This window comes from Labrus bergylta, chromosome 12 (assembly GCF_963930695.1).
Source record: "Labrus bergylta chromosome 12, fLabBer1.1, whole genome shotgun sequence".
Classification (NCBI taxonomy): domain Eukaryota; kingdom Metazoa; phylum Chordata; class Actinopteri; order Labriformes; family Labridae; genus Labrus; species Labrus bergylta.
The window spans coordinates 15,185,568-15,209,149 of NC_089206.1; the positions used below are offsets into that span (position 1 = coordinate 15,185,568).

Consider the following 23,582-nt stretch of genomic DNA (forward strand, 5'->3'; position numbering starts at 1 on the left):
TGGACTTTAATTTACAGAAACATCTGTATAAAAGTTTGTTGTCGTTTTGTGTTTGTTTATAACAAGTCTGTATCTCTGCATGTGTTGCAAGTGTATGTGTGTGTTCCTGGTCTGATAAGGGGGATGAGCTTTCCCAGGGCGCTTTGTCTCTTTCATCAGCAGGGGAGCGACAGGTTCCCAGGGTCATACGGATGACCCTGCCTGTATACTGTCATTACACAGTTTCATCACTACCTAATAATTACACTGGCATTATACTGCACCAACAAACAAACAAACATGGACAGTGAAAATGTGCTCTGGGGTCTGAATAATAAGAGAAAACGATGGTCCAAGTTAAAAAAAAAAACAAAAAAAAACAACACACACTTTGGTGAGGAAAAGCTGATAATAGTGAGGCAGACAGAGGGCATGTCTGGACATGAGTCAGCGGTCAAAGTAAAAGCTGGCCAGACAGACTCAGGACTCTGTCCAAGTAGCCTTTCCAGAAACTTGGATGAGAGTAATGAAAGCAAAGGCAAGCCTGACTAAAGGTGGATTGTGTGTGTTTGAATATGGGAGTGTTTCTCTTAAACCTGTGTGTTCACTTAGAAACTGCTTTCTCTTTATTAATAATGCTAGGCAACAATGGCAGTTGGGGCCACACACACCTGCAGTTATGCTCGCCAATGTGCCAATCAGAGTTCAAAACACACACACACACACACACACCCACACACACACTCATGCATAGTGTGCCCACCTCGCCCTGCATGGTACGGTTGAGCAGTAGCCTGGAGAATCCTACCTTTGTTCCCTCTGGACTTTAAAAGAGTGTGTTAATGATCTCTTTCTCTCTCTGTGTGTTGATGTGTTTTCCAATCTCTCTGTCTCTTTTCTTTCTGTCTCTACCACTCACACGCTCTTTTCTCATGTCTTTAAGAAAAGGACACTGTTAATTATCTTCATCCCTCCCTCCGTCTGTCTCCCCCTTTCTCACCCTCCATTCATTTATTGAACAGACTCAGTCAGCAGGCACACAGATCTATTCACTGGGGTGCACTTAGTGCTTAAAGTGTTTAAACACCACTGGTTGTTGTAAGGTGGAGCGGAGCTAGGGTGGGGGGTGGGGGGTGGGGATACATGATATCCACTCTATTCCTCAGCAAGTCTCCAATAGCCAATACACACTCTGTTACAATAGAAACACTGGAGTCATTTACCGTCCCTGCTTCATTACATCCTCGTTGAGGCTTATTTATAACACCACTGGTTTGGCTACCAGCCAGCATTTCTTCAGGACAGAGGGCAACTGTTGAGACATTTTTATGTGTAATAATTCAAAGCTGTAGGTTTTTTTTTTATTTCAGCATGATATCTATGTGTTGCTGTGTTCTGCCCCTTAATAGAGCACATTTCATTTCAGTCTCAGTGTGATATTTGCATCCCCAGGAGGTCTTGTATTTAAAATAACCAACTCAAAAACTGCTTTGCAATTTTCAATTAGACACTTTTATCAATCCTTTAAGGAAAAACACCACATCTAATATTGTACACAAAAAAATGTATCCACATATAAAACAAGACTCAATTATGCTAAAACATGTTTCTAAAAGTTACCAAAATGTACAAATGACACCATGTAAGAAATGGAATATTTATAATAAATACCCAGTGTGCAAAAGTTGCTTAAACTTCAATCCATACACACATTACATACATATCTGTAAATGTAGACATAAGCATATGCAATTGAAACCCCTTTACTAACATATATAATTTACATGCACCTTTGTATTTCTGCTTGTTATATTTCACAGAGAAATAAACTTTGACTCACCTACTTTTATTTGATTTATTTATGGTTTATTTGATAAAGACAGATACAATATACATAGACAAACTGAAAACATCAATCCAATGCAAATATCATAGTGATTATAGCGGGTGCTAATTTGCAACACTTGTCCCTAGAAGGGCTTTTGTGTAGATAAAAATAAAAACAGTTAAAACGGAGAGAGAAAGAGTAAACTGGGTACTACAGATAAGATACAAATGTCTCTTAAAATCGGTGAAGTCCGCAGTAAGCTTCAGGTGATCAGGTAGTGAGTTCCAGGATTTTACTCCTTTCACAGAAAAAGCTGTTTGAGCAAAAGATGTTTTGCAAAATGAAACTTTAAAGTTGCCACTTGAAGCTGCTCTCCTGCAGTCTCTGTATGTGATTGCAGAAAGGCTGAGGAGCAAGTCTGTTTAAACATTTAAACACAAGCTTTACATAATGAAAGACGGTCAAATTTGTAAAACTTAAAACCTTGTATTTACTTAAAATGCGACAGTGATGGTGTCTTATTGGTTTTTTGTCCAGAATTTTCAAGACCCGATTGTAAAGGCTCTCTACAGATTTCATTAGAGACCAGACAGTTAAACCATAGGACAGGTGTGAAACCATCATAGCATTTAAAAACAGGAAGGCACAGTCGAGTGTCAGACTGTTCCTTATCATCCTAAAACAGAAAACTCTTTGTGTATCATTTGTGGTTGACATATGATTACATTGCAGATTCATATTTTGCATAAATGTATACCTGGGCTCCACAATGTAATGCAGTGTTACTGATAAACCATGTTAGATTTTGGCAAGCGTCAGTGTTCAAATGAAAAGCAATAACCTATGGTCAATGATTAACTCAAGACCGTAAACCATTGTTGCAGTTTAAATAACTGTAAATGTGTCGAGATACACTGCAGCCATTTCTTAAAGCTCTACACATCAACAGGTTGTGTTGCCAACTGATCAAAGACTCAAAGTGATGAAGCAAGATGGTGTAGGAGGATGGATCACAGCCAAAACATTTCTCACAATCTGGCAGCCCAAAATGTGTTCTGACAGATGGCTTATTTCTGATATTAAGCACAAAAAAAAATTGAACAGTTTGTAAAGCCAATAGTACCTCTCATAGACTCTGATCTGAAAGTGAATCCAGCTGAGACATAAATGTACCAGCGAACACATTTGCTAATGAATTATCTTATTTTTTGGAGGATCATTTTTGCATCATGCCATTGACTCCATTAATACTATTTCTAATTAGAGGAATAATGTATTTCCCATTTTTCAAGAACTTTAAACCACACACAATTCAAACGGATGCCAGCCATAGTCCTGACTTTGAGAGGGCTGAGTGAGTGGATTCAGCAGGCTGTCTTGCGAGTTGATAGGAGACGAAAACGTGTGAAAATGTCTTTTGACATGTCGCTTTAGAGAATGTGATGACTGCGTTTTTATCTTGCGGCTGAATGCGCGTAAAAAGACCCCTTTACGCTTTTGGAAAAGGCACAGCTGGTCGCGATCAGGAAAACGGGGGCCAGAGGAGGAGTAGGAGGAATTCGGGGTGTTGCCTTTCTATCCATTCCTCCCTCTCTTGCTCATCGCCTCCCTCCCTCCGTGGGTGTGTGTGAGAGAGGGAGAGAGAGAGAGAGAGAGAGAGTGTGTGTGTGTGCGAGTGTGTCAGAGTGGAGGCACTGCGGGAGTGGATCAGTCAGTTTACGCTGCTGACTCTTTCACACGGCTCCTCTGATATCAGCACCGGCTGGACTTTCTAACTTGCTCTCGTGCCTGGATATGCCAAACGGGAACAAAACGGTGTGAAGAGCTGGACGTCTGAAGAATGAGCGGTCGCGTGCTCAACGGGAAAATGCTGCAGCTCCCGGCTCCGCAGCGCGCTGGGAGGACAATGCACTTTCTGTCAAGGTAACGGATGAGAGAAGGTTCCTGCATCATGTTACTGAGAATCACTGAGAATACCGGAAGAAGAGCTAATTGACACACTGGTGACATTACTTTGAATTGGGTTAATACACAATGCAAATTGCGAGCTATCGGTTAACAGTGAATGGGCCCCGGTGTGGTCTGTGCGTAAAAAAGCAGCAGCGCGTCTCATTGATAAAAAAAAAAAAAAAAAAAAAACTCCCAACAGCTGCAAGAGATGGTGGCACGTTTCATTTTTGTGACTGGCGGATGCTTAGATTAGACTGTTGTTGGAAGATTCGTCATAGTCTAGACACTGGGTGAAAAGCGTAGCCTATAGTCTGCACTATAAGCACAGCCCTCAATGCGGAAAGCCGTGTGTTGAATCAGCATTATCTTTTTTAGTGCCGGTTACTGCATAGGCTATAAGTAGCAACCTCTAAAAGGCAGAGCGATGCTTGAAAGGAATCCATATCAAAGAAACAATGCTAATCATCAGATGACAATAGAGCGTTAATGGATGTAAACGCTACTTGTGTATGCACGCAATGTGCACGCGCGCGTTAAGTGTCTCTGAATTCTATGGTTGGCTGACATGCCCATTGTTTTAAAGCTGATGCGGTGACAACTGGGTATGCTAGTGGTCAGCAGAGGCAGGTATATGTGTGTGTGTGTGTGTGTGTGTAAGGGATAGAGTGGGTGTGTGTGGGTGTGTTCGCATTGATCCGCTGCAGGACCGGACCGCATTCTACTGAACGGCTGACCTACATTTTGAAAGACGCCTTCTCGCGGTATATGTGCTGTGATTGGATAAAGAGCTACATGCCTCCTCCATATCATCTTTATACCCACACAGCAAAGTGAGAATTATCTAATTGTGTGTCTTAATGTGTGGGCTAATGTAGGCCAGTTAATATGTGTAGGCTGTAGATGCATGGGGGCTGAACACAAAAGGGACATAGATAAGTAAGCCTATATGGAGTTAGGTTTATTTTATTTTGTTTTTTTTTGTTTCATATAGAAGGAGGGAGAGTTGCTCATATTGCCTAAGATTTGAGTGTATGAGAGCATTTATGAGGGCTTTGGATGGGTTGGTGGTCAGCGTTGCTCTTTTTTTTTTGATCCCCTGACCTCTATATGATACATTAACCCTTTATGTAAACCCAACAGAGCAAAAAGTCCTGATATCTGGGCATTAGACACACGCATACACACATGCAATAGACACATCACTTGTGCCATAACCAGCTGACACACGCACACGTTATCAAAAGAACTGCATGTTTTCATATGCCTGTTTGTTTTGGACATGTACTGTATGCTCAAACAGACTGGCTGTCAAAAGACTGATAAATGAATAGATCTAATCCAGACATTGTTAAGAGTTGCTGTGCCTCGGCATGTAAGCCTTTGTGTGGGTGTGTCAGAATGGTCAGATTGAGTGTGCGCGTACTGAAACGTTAAACATGCATCATGAGCTTACCAGCTCCTGCCAACACAAAGATCTGATCAAGTCTATTAGTCATATTGAAAACAATCCAACATCAACCTGGGACCTGTGTGCGCGTGTGTGTGTGTGTGTGTGTGTGTGTGTGTGTGTGTGTGTGTGTGTGTGTGTGTGTGTGTGTGTGTGTGTGTGTATATCTTGAGCCCTCCCTGAGTAACAACATAACTTCATCCAGTGAACGATAGCGATATCACTCATTTAAGTTACACCCAAATATATCCAATATATCCAATCCAATATATATTTAATTTTTTTTAATTAAAGAAAGCCATATCTTTAAGCTGTGCACGCAGAGTGCCGGTCAGTGGTGAACGAGCACCTCTCATTGGTTGAATGACTAAAAAGCTTCTTCATTTATGTCCCTGCAAAGTAATTACAGTCAGTTATAATATATTCTTTATTAATATGTCTTAATTAAATCCAGCTGTGTCAATAGGATGCAGTAGGTACTAGTGCACTGATGGTGGCCATTGCCCTCTAACTCTGACCTTTTAGTAGATAAGGTGTTTGTTAGTACGTCACCTGGTCAATTTGAGACATTTATATTTTACCCCAGAATACCAAATGGAAACACTTTCACAAATGCAACACCTTGGATGTTCTGCCAGCTTTGCTGTACATTTTGATGAAATAGAAAGTCGTTATTTGGGCCTACAAAAAATACTGTTTTTAAACAAATTTAGTCCATTTTTCTAGCGTTTAAACCCTCAGGGTCAAAGATAGATTAACGTGTTTAGGAAACAGAGTTTGCTGACTCAGACCCTGGATGAGTTTGTAGGGTCAACGGGCCGTCTGATGCTATCACACCTTAGGGAATGAAGAAAGGCGAGACAGACTTTTCAATCTGCGGCACACAAACATGTCCACACAAGTGCGGATAAAAATGCAGAAAAAAACTAATCAGGTGCTGAAAGCTTTCTGTCAGGCATGTTTTAGGATGTCTTTCTAAAGATGCCTGTTCACATAGAAACAAACGATTATTCAAAACAGTTTAAACTCTTCTACTGTACTCATGCTCAGGCTGCATAACCCAGAATCTAACCGACCATACAACATGGTAGTTTACGTCCCTCAGCCTTTCCTGTAAGGTTTACTTTCTGTGTCCACACTGCCTAATTTAGAGTCATTTCATGCAGACACTTGATGTTTTTTGCAATTAATAGATCCTGTGTACATGTCCTCCTTACAAGGTCATTAGGGAGACCAGAGAGCGAAACAACAGATGCCTGTAACCTGTGCTTGTAAAGAACCATGTGCTTTCTTTATTGTACACACAGGAGCCTGTGTTCACAAACAGCTCATATTTTCATGAGGTGGTGCTCCCCGTGGTTTAGTGAGTTTGTCTGTTACATCAAAGCCTGAGGAGGACCTACAGCCAAACAGCAGTGCACCTTGACAGCCTCGACATGGACGACAGGGGAAAGCTTTAAGCCTCATGTTGACTGCCAGGGAGAATAATAAACTCCGTCATGTCATTTTCACCTGATAGCGAAGTCTTCTTGAACCTACTTTCTTGGAAATGTAGAGTAGGACGGAAACTTTCCGAGCTTTCTTTTATCTCAATGGAAATTGAGTTGAGTTCTCGAGTTTTTGTTGGGGCCATGAACTCGAGGCTGTGTCATTTTCAGTGTTGTTGTCTGGATGAGTTGTTTTATTTTTGTGAGTGCCTGTACACTTGCGCGATGGTATGCATATATGCGTCCGCATATGTTGAAGGATTAAGGAGTGGGACCTCAGAATACACTCGCTGGAATGTCAAGTGTGTGTTTTCAGCAGGCGGAAGAATGTCTCCCAAAATCACTGTAATAACTCTTGAGTGGCATGACCAAAGTGGGTTTGTTATGAGTGACAGCAGGTGATGGGTGCGTGCTCATGCAGGGTGTGCCCCCAAGGCTTGTCGGTCGCTACATGTGTTCATGTATGGGAATACACGCTGGAGTAATACAGTATGTCCCCTCCTCAGAATGGAAGTAATGTGTGTGTCTGTGTGCTTGGAGTTGGAGTTTATAATTGTCTACTTTATCTCAGCCTGAAAATATGAAAAAGTATTTATGCTTCAGTCAATGGGGTTTTCATTCTTTTTCATCAGGTGTTCAGATCGTGTCTTTCTCCCTTTCAAAATATATCCAGTCTTTATTTTTTTTAACCTTAACCTAACTTAAGAGATGCTGCTTGGCTTTGAGAGTACCATGGGCTTCACTCGACTCCAGTCAGCAGGTCATTTAACATTGAATGCTCATAATGTTGGACATTTAATAATGTAGCTGGGTTAGCTGATTAATGTTGTTATCAGAAAGTATAGTACTTAAAATGAAGGCTTCATTTAAAAAAAAAAAAAACATGACAGTTACTTTATGCAAGGAGGGAATGCCCTCTGAAATTGTGTACACGGTTCTGTTCCAGTTGTTGTGAATATATCAGTCAATGTTTGGCCACTGCAACTTCTCCATCGAACATCAAGCTGCTACAAAGTTCCTTACTTTGCTCTATGTGCATAAAAGCATGTTGGAAGGAGACAGTTCCCTTTTGTGCTAAATTTGACAGCATCCTCATTACTGACATAAACCACGTAACCAGTATTAGATTTCTGAAAAAATCTCATTAATTAATCTTGGTTCTGAGCAACATTTTCCATCCCCAAAACTCCTAACAGGTTCATATTTCGCACAATTTTGTTGTCATTGACATGTGCGAATGGAGGCCAGGGGTAATTCTACCCCAGGATCCAGCCCCTGTCCTGGGCCTCCGCGTGCCGGGGTTCCCCCTGTGAGCTCCTCCCCAGTTCTCAGCTCTTGATTCGGGGCTGGGAAGCTCCCCGCACTGCATCCCAGACTGAACTACTTATGGAGGTGATTTAAAAGGCTGTTCCACCTCGTCCCAGGAGTGCAGTCCCTCTTCTGCTTCCTGCTCTCTTGTGAAGAAAAAAACAGACTTTGGGAGGAACTTAAGGTTCTTTTTAGGTGCAAGGGTTACTGTGTCACAACTTAAAACACTGACACATTTTAATATCTTCAGATATGTAACACTCTTTGACCTACTTTGTCATGATCTTTAGATAAAGAGCAAAAATCACCTTGTAGAGAAATGGTAGAAAACACATTTCTACCATTATTGTAAAGCTATAAATACTTTTTTTCAGTAGCTGAGTAAGAAGAAAAGGACAAACACAAGGATGAAAAAAAGCCCTGAGCTTCCCGAGATTCCATGTGCACACCTCTCCCTGTGTTCCTTTTTGGGGCTTAGAGTATGAAAAGATCAAGACTATACCCCAGTTGGCGTCAGTATGTTCAACAGTTCCACACTTTTTGGTTCCAGGAGTATTTCACCACTCAAAAGTTCCTAATTTGAAGCTTGGAGCCTTCAGCCGTGTAGACCGTCCTGTTTAATTTCATGGGGATGAAGTATTTCAAAGCCAAGTCGACTCTCAGCTGCAATGTGTTGAACTCTGAGCAAACCCTCATCTGTCCACCCCGGGGAGGTCAGGAGGAGAGAAGATATTCAGAGATTAAATTGCTGTCTGGGGAGAATTCAGCTGAAGCGCTTTCTCCTCATCTTAAGCTCTGCGGTTTTCTTCCTGTCTATCCAGTTCCACCTCCCCCAAGCTCAGGAAAAAAAAAAAAAAAAAAAACATTTAACTGACCAGGATTCCTGATGCGTGGTAGTGCCTTTTTACTGCTCTAACTTTCCATCCAGAAAGCCCCAAAACATTTCTAGAATTTGTCCCCCCCCCCAAGAGGAAAACTTGGAAGAAAAATATTTTTCAACACACGCACACTCATCTCAGAGACGGCAATACATAGCTCTGTTGGCTTTAAACTAACCCTCAGAGGAGCTGTGGCTTGAGCAAAGCTGCCGTTTGGACCAGCTACTAACATCACACACTTCCGACGGCCAATTCAAGCTTCACTCCAGGGGACAATGGCAATTAAGTGCATTTGATGTGTTAGTGACTGCGTATGTATGTATGTGTGTGTGCGACTGTGTCCCAAACCTCGAGGCCATTACTGTCAGGGGAATGCCCGTCAAAGGCACAACAGGGTTTCTCCTCCGTGATTGGCCATTTATGAGTGTGACCTCCATGGACTCACAAACATACACACCGTACCTCCAGCTGACATCCCTGGCCTGCTCTGATCCTGGTGGCAGATGGAATTAGCAGTAATTACGAGCTCATTAACTCCAGCCTCTTCTGTAATCCCCTGTAATGCCCAAATACTGCTGTGTGCCGTGTGTGTGCACTGTATTAAACGCAAAAGACTGTCCGAGCAGCTACGACTCGATTGTTTCGCTCTACGTCGTGGAAATAGCACTGAGAGGAAACAATAAATAGCGCTAAATAGGAAATTAATTTCACTGTTTAGAGCGCACCCAGAGGCCGAAATGCTGTCTGCACAATCTTGTTTTTAATTGAGTATTGTCAATGATTTACTGTAAGTGCTTAACAAAACAACTCAGCAGAGGACCTGTATTGGGTAGCTAATTAAATGCCATTTTTAATCATAGATTTCTTGTTAATTATGCCAGAAGTGCCCCAAGTGTCCAGACAACAACATGGCATCATTAAAAAGTGCTGGAATAAGTCGTGTATCAGTGAAAGTACAGCAGCCAGGCATGTATAGCAGTGTTTCTCTGAGAGGAACATTACTTGTGTCCGGATTAGCAGATGGTTGATTATTGTAGCAAAAATAGCTGAAATGATGACATTTAAAATCAATCTGCCTGCACAATAAGTAAAGTCATGGAGAGGTTAACATGACAACTGTGATCTTTTTGCTACAGTGTGACAGTCTGCAGGGGCTGGATGTGCACGCAATGTTATGTCTACATGTACTCTGTGTGTCAGAGTTTGAAGCTTTCAAGATATGAAACATGTATGGTCTGCAGAGGGTTTTTTTTTCATGGTCCTATATGGTGCTGCTGTAATGTAGAAGGGTCCCTCCTTAAAATGTTTCAAATGCTCATACAGCAACTAAGACGATTAGATGTCACTTCAGCCTCTCCTCATTTTTTTGGTGTGCAATCTGTTACATGCTAATAAGCCAACAAGGTGTTTCACAGATTTGTGTGTGTGTGTGTGTCACTGTGTTTGTTTGTTTCCTGGTGATAAGCTGCTGAAGTGGTCCAGGGACCCATATTGTTAGCCATCTGGGCACAGAAGCCACACTCGACGCTCTCTTTTGGTCATAGCAGGTAAATGTCCTGCCACACATATTTGATGCCAGCTTGTGCACAGGGTCAGTGTCATTTGTATCACAAAATTTCTGAGGCTTAAATCAACTTAAATCCTACTTTAAAAAAAAAACTCTTTCTTCATGTGGTCAGTGTAGTCCAGACTGTGCTGGAGAGAAAAAAAAAACCCTGGCAATGGTTATGACCGGTCACAGTGCTGGCCCTTGCAAATGTGTCGCTCTTTTTTCCTTTCAAGGCAGGGGTGTGTGTGTGTGTGTGTGTGTGTGTGTGTACGTGTGCTTATATAAAAGCCATCATGCTTATTTATTTGTGAGAAAACTGTCATCTCTATTTGGTTTATATCCTGTTTTATCTGTCCGAACTGAAACCTGAAGAGGATGTGGAAACAGACAGCGAGTCATTATGTTGCTTTTTGGATTCATCATTTTCTTTTTATAGTTCTCCTTTTTTGTGTCTGTAAAAGCTTCTGAACAACATCAGCAACATTTTTTGATGCATCTATACACCTGCTGTCAGATGGTCTGTGGCATATATATGGTGGGATGGTCGATGATTCAAAAGCAGTGGGGTTTTTATTCTGTGTAATGGCAGATGTGTCCTCTCAGCCATGCCTCAGAGGTCAAGTCACCGACTGCTGTCTTCCTCGTCAAGCTGATCTGATATCTTTCCGTTCCTACATTAAGTATACAGACAGACAGACTAGCATAGACAATGAGTTTTAGCATTTTGTCCAGCACCCGCCACAGTCTCATTTATTTAGTCTTTTTAGTGCATCTAATGACTTCAGCAGCTCTTTCATGCTTGCCCCCTCCGGTGTCTGTGTCGGCTGCCCAGTGCCAGTTTGGCCCTGCCCTACTTTCCATTCGCCTGAAAAGGCATCAGTACAACCAGGAGCCCTTCTGATTTAGCCATTTTGGGCTCTGCCATGTGACACTGTGGATTTTAATAGGAATGGAAAGTTCCTGTCCAATGAAAGACTGCAGAAACACTTTCCATGCTTTTACACACGTGGGACAAAATGTGTGCAAATATCAGCCTAGATAAATCCTCTTTAACCCCTTGAGGATACATATAAGAGAATCCCTCTCATATCAACGTGGCATTTTTACTGCACTTACAATATATTTAGTGGTTTTAACTGTACCAGTTCATCTTTTCTATACTTACTGACTATAATATCCTCAAACTGGACTTGTTATTTTTATCTAATCTGCTGTAATACAGTCCACAAGCACCAGTTTCACTCCTTAATGGCAGGATAGAATCTAGCACTGTTGTTTGTTTGTCCAGTTGATATTTCTTTAGAGGGAGTCATAGTTTTTTGTTTGCAGTCATAGTTCCTGACCAAAATGTAATGTTTGTATCCTCGAAGTTTAACAAACATGTCAGGTGTATTTTGGTCCTCAGAGAACATTTCTTTAAAATCCAGCTTTGGTTTTCTCCATGTTTGCCAGCTTGCAGCTTCCTTTCTCCCTGCAGGTGTGTTGCCACATGTCTTAGCCCTTAACTACACCTGTTGACCAGTGGTATGGTGGGACTCTATCACCAGCATCCTCTTGCACAAGAAAAACAAAGCAGAGATCCACTCGCAGAATAAAAAGCTCTGAAGGCCTGAAACACTAAAATTAAACAAATTTAGTAAAAGAAACAAACATAAATCATCTTTTCACTCAGCTGGTTCCGGTTTACATTTCTTGTTTTGTTCACATAATTTGATTTATAAAGATATGTTACCCCTCCTTGAATATCGATCAGTAGTGGCAGGCTTTGCATAAATGCACTTACAGCCCCTGTAATGTGTATTGACAAGCGATCGGATCATTAGTTCCTGTAAATCTCTGTGGAAGACTGTGTGTCTTCCTTCTACTGCCACTATCTGTCTTCTAGCAAAGTCAAAAATGGCTTAGTTGATATTGAATTATATTCACCCAAACACAGAAAAGCGTCAGCATCGCATTCTTCAAAATGTCTTACATGTAATTACAACTAATGTGTATTCAGTTGGAATCGCTTATTAACCAATACTGTTAAGTTTGCTCCCAGACACTGGCAAGACTCCAACTCCCAGCAAGCACTGCACCCACAAACCACAAGCAAGGCTGCTTTGTCTCTGCAGTGGCATTTTCTCTCATCGATCTACTGTTTTTCTCTCACTTTCTCCATCCTATTTCTCAACATCAGACAGGTCTGAGCGAGGAGAGGAATGGAGGCGGGGGGAGAGGAGGCGACAGGGTGCAGCGCTCTGTTAATGAGTAGCAAGAAAAAGACCATTCATGTTGGGATCAGAGCAATTAGCTCCATAGTCTGAATGGCAGAGAAGCACAGAAGCCAGTCTGTAAAAGTTGACTACTTAGCTCAGTAGCAGCTCTTGAAGCGCTCTCTTGTTAGTATTTGAGGCTCAGAGCATGTGTGGGTGTGCTGGTCCTCTCTTGCAGACTATGAATCACAAAGAAATCATGTCTCTGTCTCTGTTTATATTGACCACTTTGACCTTGATCAGTCTGAAAAAAGAAGATAAAATATTCAAACCCGTTGAAACCGTTGAAATATTCAGCAAAATGCGCAATAGATTCTAATTCTTTGCGAGGAGACTCAAGCTCAGAATGCTGTCGAGTCAGTGCAGCAGTGTTTAATTTTACAAGTGACGACAGAGGAGAAAACCACTGACAGGCGTTTGACTTTCAATGACAGATTACAGCGAGTCTGTTTGGCCTTCTCTGCTCAGTGGGATGCAGCTTTTTGCTCATGGGTTGCAGAAAAAACAATTCTTGCTCAGATGGAGGTGAAGAACGAGTTTAATCAAGGGCATCTCAATTGAATTGACATTTATTGCGCTCTGAATTGAATCAACATTGATATTCGTTTTGCTTATGAAATTACAGTCCAAGTGTACCATTTCTCAATGTCATCATCCTTTCCTTCCAGCTGTGTTCTCGAGCTTCAGATCAAACAGAAAGTCACAATAGGCCAATGCAAGTCACCACACACAGCAGTAATATGGTTATTGTCCTTTTTAAAGGAAGATATAGTGTAGGTTTGAAAGTAGCAGGGAAGAGGCTTTAGTGAAAAAGTGCTCTGGCTCATGTGTGAACGGTGTGATAAAGATGAATGGAGAGCTAATATTATCCCTCAGTCTCTGCAGCTGCTGCTTAAGAGTGAAGAAGACGAGGCGGGTCGAGGAGAGATTATTACAGGAGATTTAAGAAGCTGCTGTCAAGGAAAGTAGGGATGGAGCAGAGTGAGGTAGAGGGGGTGAGTTGGTGGAAGATTTTGAGGGAGAGTTGGGATGTGATGCCCTGTTGAGAGAGCGCATCGTGTCGTGAGAAGTTGAGGAGGTTTTCTGTGTTATCAGGAACACCTCTCCTCGCACTTGAGCTCTCTTTTTCGCGCTTTTCCTCGCACCTCTTTCTTCTCTCCCACGCGCCATTTCACCCTCTCCTCTTGAGTATCCTCGTGTTTCATTGCCCTCTTTTTTTTTCTTCTTTTTAATCTCTGACTTCACTTTATATCTTCACCAGAGGGCTTGATGGAGGACTATAGCCGGATGACATGACAGTGGATTTGGTGTCGCCGTATTTTCACACCAATTGAGGAGTTCAGGTTTTGGAAATAAAAAAGTCATTTTTTTCAACTCAAAATCCTTTGAACTCACTTGGGATCTAAATGTTTCACAAAAAAAAAAACTAGCAAGAAGCTTAAAATCCAAGGCAGATAAATTCTAAGATCTTGTGGAGCTTTGGTAAAGCTTTTCTACTCTAAAAATATAAAGGCAGAGCGAGGGTCATTGAAGTCTGATTTAACATAATTACTGCCGATCAAAGCTAAAGGCAGCCTAACTTTTTGCCCAGACATTCCAAAACTTAAACATACATGAACTTTAACACTCAATCATGATATCTTATGTTCCTCTTGGCACACATTGTCTTTACATCACAACTACTTTCTAGGTCTCCTTTGTTCTCATCTTTGCAGTTTTCAATAAGTCTTCTTCAATGGATTTATGATTTTTATTGCACAAAGCGCATTTCATTTTTCAGTAGAATCACTTTAATCAATTTATTTCACCTGCCTAGTGGATGCTGTCTGTGATGTGTGACCTCTGGCCTCTTCTTCCTCCTCTGTTTGTTCCTGTTTTAACATCTGTCAAGTGACTGACACCAAATCCAGCAGAGACTGTGTTTGTTCAGTTCAGATCTGAATTATTCATCTGAGAGCATTATCCTCCACAGAGTGCTGCCGGACACCCAGACAACTCTGAGGGGAGTCATAGGATGTGAAAAGAAAGAAAGGTGCTCATAGTAACACAACGCCGTGTCTTCCAAAAGGAGATTTATCTGTGAGGTTTTTGGTCAATGAAGACCCACTGTGTATGTGTTCAAAGTGTGATAGTTCCTTTGGGAACATTTGTAATATGGAGTAAAAAGGAAATCTGATTGAACAGAAATCCCAGATTAGCTTTATGGAAAAACAACCTTCCAAGACAGCTGTTAAATCTTTCAGGTTTACAACGAAGAACTAATCCGCCAATTCATAAAAGACTTCCACTTGTTTTATTAATACAAAGATTGATACAAAAAGAACAAGTTAAAGATGTCGGGTTTATGTCCTGAAACTTGAAAACATTAATTCTAAATGAAAATACAAGAAGCTTCAAAATGGATCACACATGTTTTATTTTAATCTAGTGGAAGATCCTGTTAAATAGATATTTATGCAAATATTATTTTGTGTTATGGTGACAGAAAGTGTCAGCCTGCTCTCTAGATGTGTCTGCCTCAATCTTCAATTTGCCCCTAATCCTGCTCTGGCATACAGACAAGACAGCATGACAGCCACTTCAGACGTAAAATCTCCTCTGCTCTTTTTTGTGTCTGTATATCCACAGGCTAGACAGGGAGGGCTTTCCCTTCAACCCCTCTCTCCCTGATCCCTGCCGCCAAGTCCCCCAGGGTGCTGTGTGACCCACACAGGCACCCATCCGGAAGAGCCACACCGCTGTCTCTCCTTCAATCCTCCCCTCTGACACAGTATGCACGACCTCATTAGACAAGCCCCGCCCCCTTGACCTGTTATCCAGTACAGTAGGATATCAGGATGACCTATTGACCCTAATAGTAGAAACCCCCAACCCCCAAACTTCCTGAACATGACCTACTTAATGTATACAGACACATGTGGATATACATCAACATACATCATCAACACCGCCCGCCCCCTCCCTGATGACTACAAGTCATTGTAGAGACATTATTCCATATTCTTTGCCATCAAACATCAATCTTCACTGATTTGTCCGAGAAGAAATCCAAACTGCAATCTGGAAAAACATTTTTTTTAAATGCAACACAGGAGAACAGGACATTCAATAAAGTCAAGTGATCTCAGGGAAAGCTCCCTGATAAAATATTGTTTGAAAGAAGAGATTTAAAAGAGTAGATTTTTAAAGTTGATTTTTGACAGCAGAGGAAGAGGTTCAAGGGTTGTGTTCTGTACTGTAAATGTCAAACAAAGGTTTTTAACGGAGTAGTAACTATCAAAAAGAAAAAGGCCCTCCTACCGATCACAACAGTATACTCGAGTTTCTATCCGTCAGATAAGACAAAATTAAAGACAGTGTCAATACTAGTCAAGAGGGGTTGAGGGAAAGTGGGTACATTATTTCCTGAAATAGTTCCACGATTGCATGGCTCATCAAAGATCTCTTGCACAAACTTTTCCAAGAGGGTCAAGTATATTCACGTAATTGGTATGGATAAAGAAAAGGGGACCCATGTGAATACACCCCCAACCTGTTTCTATCAAAACTCTCAGAACTATTGCTTTTGGAAAGAAGGAAAATCATTCAAGCTGATGTGTGTGCCAAGCGAACAGACTTCATAGTCCTGGCACAGAACGAACTCCTGCATGCACTGGTGGGCGATTGCAACAGTATATATGTTCTTTAGAGCTATTTTTGTCTGTGTGGGTTGAGATATTGTCAAGTGTGCTCCAGATTTCTGTTTGCCAAGAGTTTGCAGCTCATGAAGTGAGAAAGTTAGATACAGAGCGCGGACAGCTTTAATTGAGGTCAATGAATATTTAATCAAAAGAAAAACTGGTAGACATCGAGCCGAGTAAACCAGGCGCTGATGTAACTGAGAGCGCGGGGCTTAAATGGTGCATTTAGTATCAAACATCAGAGATATATCAAGCTAAGTGTCACAGATTGTTTTGGTCAGATATTCTTGGATTTGAGAGCATGGGGTGGTATGTGACAGATGTTTGTCCCTCAGTGTTGGACGGGTTTAATGTCATTATCAAAGAGCCTTTCTGACAGGTGGTTGTTTGATTGATGCTTAAAGTCTGGATCGCCTGTTACAGAGGACGAAACATAACCGCCACCTGAACCCAAGCACAGCACTAGAATGTGCCTCTTCATGTTTGTGTCTTACATCTTTGCTGCTATACACTGACTGTCTTGCATTTAATGGATAAGCTGCTGTAAGGCTGATGAAATGACTCCAATGATCCAGGAAAGAAAACCCCAAACCCCATTCCATGATCCCAAGTACCCCATATTCAGTGTCTTGTGTATCTTGCTACAATATTTATTTTCATACATTTGATCATTTAAAGTAGAATTGGTTTGTCAAGTTTACTGTCAAGTTTATGTCTTTATTTTGATCATCCAGTACTATTTGCTGCTGTTTTAGACTTCTCTTCTTATTTGATAAGTCGTTTTCATATACTGTTGATTGTGATGATTACATCAAACTCAATGTATGGAGAAAGTACCATTTCATCAGATTAGTTCAGCTATGTCACAGTGTTTACATGTATACCCTGTTTAAAGCAGATGTGCAGTATCCTCTGATTGTGAACCACTCCTCTCCTTTTTGAATACAATCTTACATGTCCTCTTTGTCGTTGCTTCCTTATAGTTGGGACGAGAGCAGTTCCATCAGCAGCGGTTTGAGTGACGGCTCAGACAACCTCAGTTCTGAAGAGTTCAACACCAGTCCCACTCTCAACTCCCTTCCCACAACTCCCATCGGCTCCCGCAGAAACTCCTCTGTCGTGGTAAGTCACACATGGCTTAGTGTGTGTTGGTTACAGTAGTATCGATTAAACTGTTAATCCAGTGAGGTATTGATGAGGTGCTGAATGGTGTGTCATACACTCAGTCCGTGAGTGTGCAGAGGACACACATTCCATGCGCAACAACGGGCATCAGAGACAAAGCCTGATTAAGTATTCAGCGCACTCTCATATTATTTATCACATCTGCAGCGATCAATGCCACTGCAACACACATACTGCAGTGTTCAACAACAGGCTCCTATTTTTATATTTTGGGGGTTCACAGCTAATGGTTTTTTGTAGTAAATGTTGTAATCAGGGTTTTTTTTTTGTAGAAAGTCCAGAAATGGCCCGCTAGTATATGCGTAGGCTTATTTGTTGGTCATTGATCTGTGTTTATTTTTTTAAATCTAAATTCAAATTATTAAGAATTTCCCAAAATACTGTAAGAATGCAGTGCGTTGCTGCTCAAGTGCTTTGGGACTCTTTTTAGTCACACCCTGAAGCAGACCCTGTGTTTGTCGAAGCTGTTCCTTTTTTTCTTGTTTTAGATCTGCAGTTGTGGATAATGAATAGAATTTAAGAATTTAGATTTGTATAGAAATATTATTAGTATGTAATGTCATTGTTGCTGTAAAGGTTTGGGAATTGTATCGTTCTAGCTCTTTTTCTTTAGTTCAGGTGTTTCATCCGGCTGACTGACTGGAGCTTGTGTGATTTAGTTTCTTCTGCACAATTCATGGAAGTCCATTGATATATCTAGCCTTTACTCTTAAAAATCTGCTTTGATGCTTTAAAATGTCCGACTGTCGGGATTGAAGGATATGTGACTTATGATATCAGTGCTTCTAAAGCCTGTCTGCAGCCCTGCTTGAGGTTCTTTTACATCCATCTGTGGCTGTATCGTTTCCAGACTGTGTGTGTGTGTGTGCGTGTGTGCGTGTGTGCGTGTGTGCGTGTGTTTTCCCGAAGTGTCTGATGTAGGTCACACCTCCGCAAAGTGGTTAATGTGACTGATGTGGAGGGATTTTACAGAAAGAGGAGACAACATGAGCAGGAATCAAGAATCAGTGTAACCATGGCAACAATAGCACAGGGATGCTGAGAGTATGGGTCTTTGTCTGCTCACGTACACATAAGGAAAGGAAAGGTCTAGTACATGGCCATCCACACACACACACACACACACACACACACACACACACACACAAAACACACACACACAAAACACACACACAGGGCCATCTGCAGTCCTGCATCCTTGCCCAGCGAGCTATAAGAGCTGGAGCGCCTCCCTCCACGCCTAGATGCAGGAGTCATAGCAACCATTACCCCCCACCATGGCATCATTTCCATGGTAACCAACTATCACATCATCATGCACCCCACATTTCAAATACACATGGCTCCCTGTTCTCTCTTGTATTTCTATTTTTTGTGCCCTGAATCTCTTCATCTCTGTTTCCTCTTTTGCATACCTCCAACGTTTCCCTTTTTGTTGGTTTTTCATTTTTCTCAAAGGCGGCCTCTGGCGTTCTATCCTCTCGTCCTACTTCTCCCCCACATATTACACAACATACTCAACTAGGATTTGAGGTTTAATGAGAGGAGGGTATAAAAGGAAAGGAGCACACAAAAGACATGAGGATAGAAAAGAATTAAAACTGGAAGGAGGTTCATGTAGGTGGACAAAAAATATCCATCGTTTTTCTCGTTTTACAGGTAGACCAATTATTCAAACAAGTACACCTTGTTGTCCCAGTATCTAGTCTAGTGTGTGTGTTTGTGTGGCCCTTTCTGTCTATGTTTGTGTTGTTGTTCATGTTTTGCCACAGCTGTCAGGACGGATGCGTATCTCTCCTCCTGTTTCAATAATCAGAGAATTTGTGTGAGGAAATGACAATGTTTTATCAACAAGGTCTGTTCAGACAGGACACACACACACACACACACACACACACACACACACACACACACACACACACACACACACACACACACCCATGACTCCTCCTCATGTGATGTGAACCTGCCCATGGGGTCTATTGGTTTTAATAAAAAAGGAATTCAGCATATGAGTCTTCATGAGAACCTCTCTGTGTAATGTCCTGAGCTGACGCACACACACACACACACACACACACACACACACACACACACACACACACACACACACAGACACCTTGCGTAATTGTGTAATCATCATAGGGGGTTGAATAATCTGACTCTATGAAAACAAGTGATATCCATCTTCATGCAGACTCCAATAATCACTCTCATGTACTTATCCAGAGATTGATTGTTGCGTGTATTCAGCAGACAAACAAACACACACACACACACACACACACACACACACACACACACACACACACACACACACACACACACACAAAGACTCCATAATGACCTCATATTTCCTTTAGTTTAACATTTGACTCACTTTCTTATTGGATTATGTTTAGGCTGTGCTGTCTGTTTTCTCAGTGCAGGTCAGTGTGTGTGGGAGTCTTTGTGTCTGATCTGAATGATCTGATATTTTGCATTAGTGTGCTATCTGTGTAAAAGTATATATGAGTGAGTGTAAGGCAGCTTATTCCGCTGCGCTCTCCTCTGAGGTGTTCAAATAGAGCCTATACTGGACATGTTTTTTTCTCACAAAAGGGTCCACTCAACTCATTAGGTGTTTTTTTTCCTTCATTACATTAAACATTAAACCAGGGATAAACACTTTGAAACTTTTCTAAACAGCTTAAATGATTCAATGAGTTGTTCCATTGAGTCATTTATCCCAGTGTCCAAACTTTACTCTGTAACATGGAAATGAATCACAATCATGCAAAGTAACACTGGAATTTCAAACAATAATAAACATCTTATTAATGGAGATGTGTACTTTTGAGTCCACTTCTCAAAGTTGGATTTAACTTTATTTTATTCTTATAGTGTTGTTGTTTAGTATTGGTATACTGCTAGTGCATTACCATCTGAACCTCTGTATATTACGAGTTCCTACTTTGAAAAAAATGACTAGGACAACTCCTTAACAACAATCCAAACACTTGATCAACCAACTTTCTTTTCAGAGCTTTTAGATATACTGTGTAAGCTAGCCTTCTTCTCAGGGTGGAGTAGATTGTACTGAGTGTGGGTTGTTCCATTTTACTAACTTAACAACAAAGCCTCTACATAGTTTTTAATGTGAGAGCTTCTTCATTGTACAGCAGCACTATGTTGCCATGCTGCTTGACCTTGGGTTTTAACCATGATTTTAAGTGGGTCACACTCACAACGCAATCTCACTGTCTCAATAAATGTTTTTTGTCTTCTTTTATTCTAGATGCGCACAGATGCAGAGAAGAGATCTCTGGTTGAGAGTGGTTTGTCCTGGGATACTGACGATACCAAACCAGGACGCAAGAGCCAGAGCAGGGGCATCTACGAAACAGGAAGTCTCAAGTCCGAGTCTGCCAATAAATGGAAAAAGACTCGGACGCATGGGGAGGGGCTGGAAGGAGGGAAGGGTGAACTGAAGAAACCTCAGACCCTGGGTCAAGGAAACATCTTAAAGAAAGGAAGAAACCCACCTGTGGGAGTCACATCCCCGATTACACACACCTCTCAAAGTGGGCTGAAAGTGGCAGGTGAGTAGAGAAACACACAAACACACTCACTGAGGTGTGATATTTATAGCTAAACTTGAAATTGTTTCATAACCTGAGCAGACTGACATATTTCTTTTGCTGTTTTTTAATATTCCCCTCCTCCTGGCAGTCTCACATTCACAGACACACACTCTCTGTCTTCATCCCACACATTTCACCCACAGCTGCAGCCCACCCTCCGGGCCTTTAGAAAGTGGTGCCATGTATCAAACGCCCATCAACACCCACTCCCTTCCTGCCAGCCAACCACGCACTACACACAGACACTGACTAACACTGTCTTTTCTTTCCTTCCTATTGGTCCAGCCTTTCCTATCCGAGCTTTAATTTAGTGCAGCGCGGAGAGAATTTATAGCACTTAAATAAAAGGCCTTGTACCCTGAAACAACTGGACCAGAGACACAGTGTGTGTCAGAGTGTGTGTGTTACTAATTGTGTGTGTGTGTGTGTGTGTGTGTGTGTGTGTGTGTGTGTTAGTGTGAGTGCAGACACATCTGAGATTGTGCCAGCCAAACAGAGTGTCACCCCTAACACTTAACACGCAAACACACTCTCCCTGACGCACAAAGCGCACAATGATGGGATTGTGCAGCTGCCTTTTAAGTACGCCATCTGTGTGCCGTTTATGTAAGCACACACAAAAACACACACTCATATAGACAACCCAAACAAAAGGATATTAGTTAATCGAATGTGTGTCGGTCTAGATAGGTAGTGTCTGTGTAAACAGTCCTCTTTCAGTTGGACTGTCCAGTGTTTGCATTGCCAGCTGTTGTGATGACAGATAGGTCAAAAAAGAAAGTTTGTTTTATCAGCCTGTGATCATCAGTTGTTATTGATGAGATCAGTTTGAAAATGCTATAAAGACAACTCAATCTGCCACTGGGTTTCACACTCTGACTAATCACTTGACGCATTGGAGTGATAGCAGCAGACTGCCAGAGTTTGTTGTAGCTCATCAGTTTAGAGGAGCTCATAAATTCAACCAAATGAGAGGCAGACGTTCTTAGACAGTCAGACATGTCTTTGGTGCTCATCCCTGAGATCAGTTTATCTCTGAGGTTTGGAAGGATTGTGTGCATGTGTGTCTCATTTTGGTTGTGTATGTGTCTGCATGTTTGTGATATTGTATGGGACAGAGTGTACGAGAGCTTCAAAGGAGGGGCAGGGATAGACGAGCAGCTCCCTCAGTTATACTCACTGTATTGTATATTCAGTAAGAAAAAAAAAATTGTTTGCAGGCTTATGTGATGCAACTAAAAACTAAAAATTTCTAATCAATCGGATGTTCACTTAAAGAAAAAGAAAATAGCAAAGCCATTGATCACAAGTTCTGTAAAACAAGGTAACATCAAGAAAAAAATTCTGACCAATATTTCAAAAGTTTAAGATTTTCAGTTTACAGTAGTATTAAAGAGATACAAGAGAAGAGAGGTCTCATTCAAAAAGCTGTATATTTAAATATGTATTTGTATATATTTTTAAGTTTTTCCTTGATAAAACACTCAAATCTCAAACTCTTGAACCTAGTTTTCAGAAGAGTCAAAATGCTTTTTTCAGGTTATTAACACTTTATTTGGTTTGCTTTCTGCATGTTGATGCAGATATTTCCCAATTGGTTAACATTTTTCAAGCTGTTAGTGAAGCCAGTGTTTCCCTTGTGCACAACGTTATGGGACAAAATCTTGAAAAACAGTAGAGTGTAACATCAAACTGAATTAGTTAAAATGAATCAAACAACTGTTACACGTAAACAAGTCTTGATACTGTAATTTAACCAACAATGTGCTAAGCACATACATGTTGATGGTGAATGGGAGATACTGTCAACAACATTCTGGAGTCAATGAATAGATAAGACCAGAGTGGCTTTAATTAGAGAAAGACCTAAGAGAGGAGAATATTAATCAGTCATCCCAAGTGATGTGAAGATGTAATTCAGGTATCTTCTACACGTCACTGTGTCTATCTGTGAGCTCAACAGTCTCTACAGCCGTGTCAATAAATCAGGCTTCATTATGTCACAATGAATACGCACGCCTGGATTCTGCTGTGCGTGAGTGTGTGTTGGCTTTTCATCGCTAGCAGTGTGTGTTTCTGCAGCTTATAATGTTCTTGGATCATGCAGCATTGCGGTTACACGACGGATTGAGTTTATGACTTGACATGTAAACCCAATTTTCACATTTACAACAGAACTCCAAGCCTAATGTGTTGTCTGTGCCACATTCCTATACGATCCGATCACTGAGGACTGTGACTGTGTGTGTGGTATATACTGTATGTCTGGCCGTATGTGAGCTTATGTGTCTTTTGCGGCTTCATAAATACCCTTAAGTGACTCCAGATGTCCCAAGGCAGCACGCCGGTGGGTCTCATTGAACAGCAGTTCTTTGACTCTGTTAATGCCTTGTACATAAACCTCCTATAACAA

At 41.4% G+C, this 23,582-nt stretch overlaps 1 protein-coding gene across 9 annotated transcripts in view; it reads left to right on the top strand.

Moving 5' to 3' along the window:
- Positions 1 to 23,582, top strand: part of LOC109984890 (neuron navigator 1-like) — an 81,336-nt gene that overhangs the window by 40,950 nt on the left and 16,804 nt on the right. For all 9 annotated transcript variants that reach the window (XM_065961594.1, XM_065961598.1, XM_065961595.1 and 6 more), the window contains 2 exons: positions 17,345 to 17,483; positions 20,824 to 21,127. In XM_065961594.1, the coding sequence (XP_065817666.1) occupies positions 17,345 to 17,483; positions 20,824 to 21,127 (443 nt within the window). The remainder of the gene's footprint in view (positions 1 to 17,344; positions 17,484 to 20,823; positions 21,128 to 23,582) is intronic.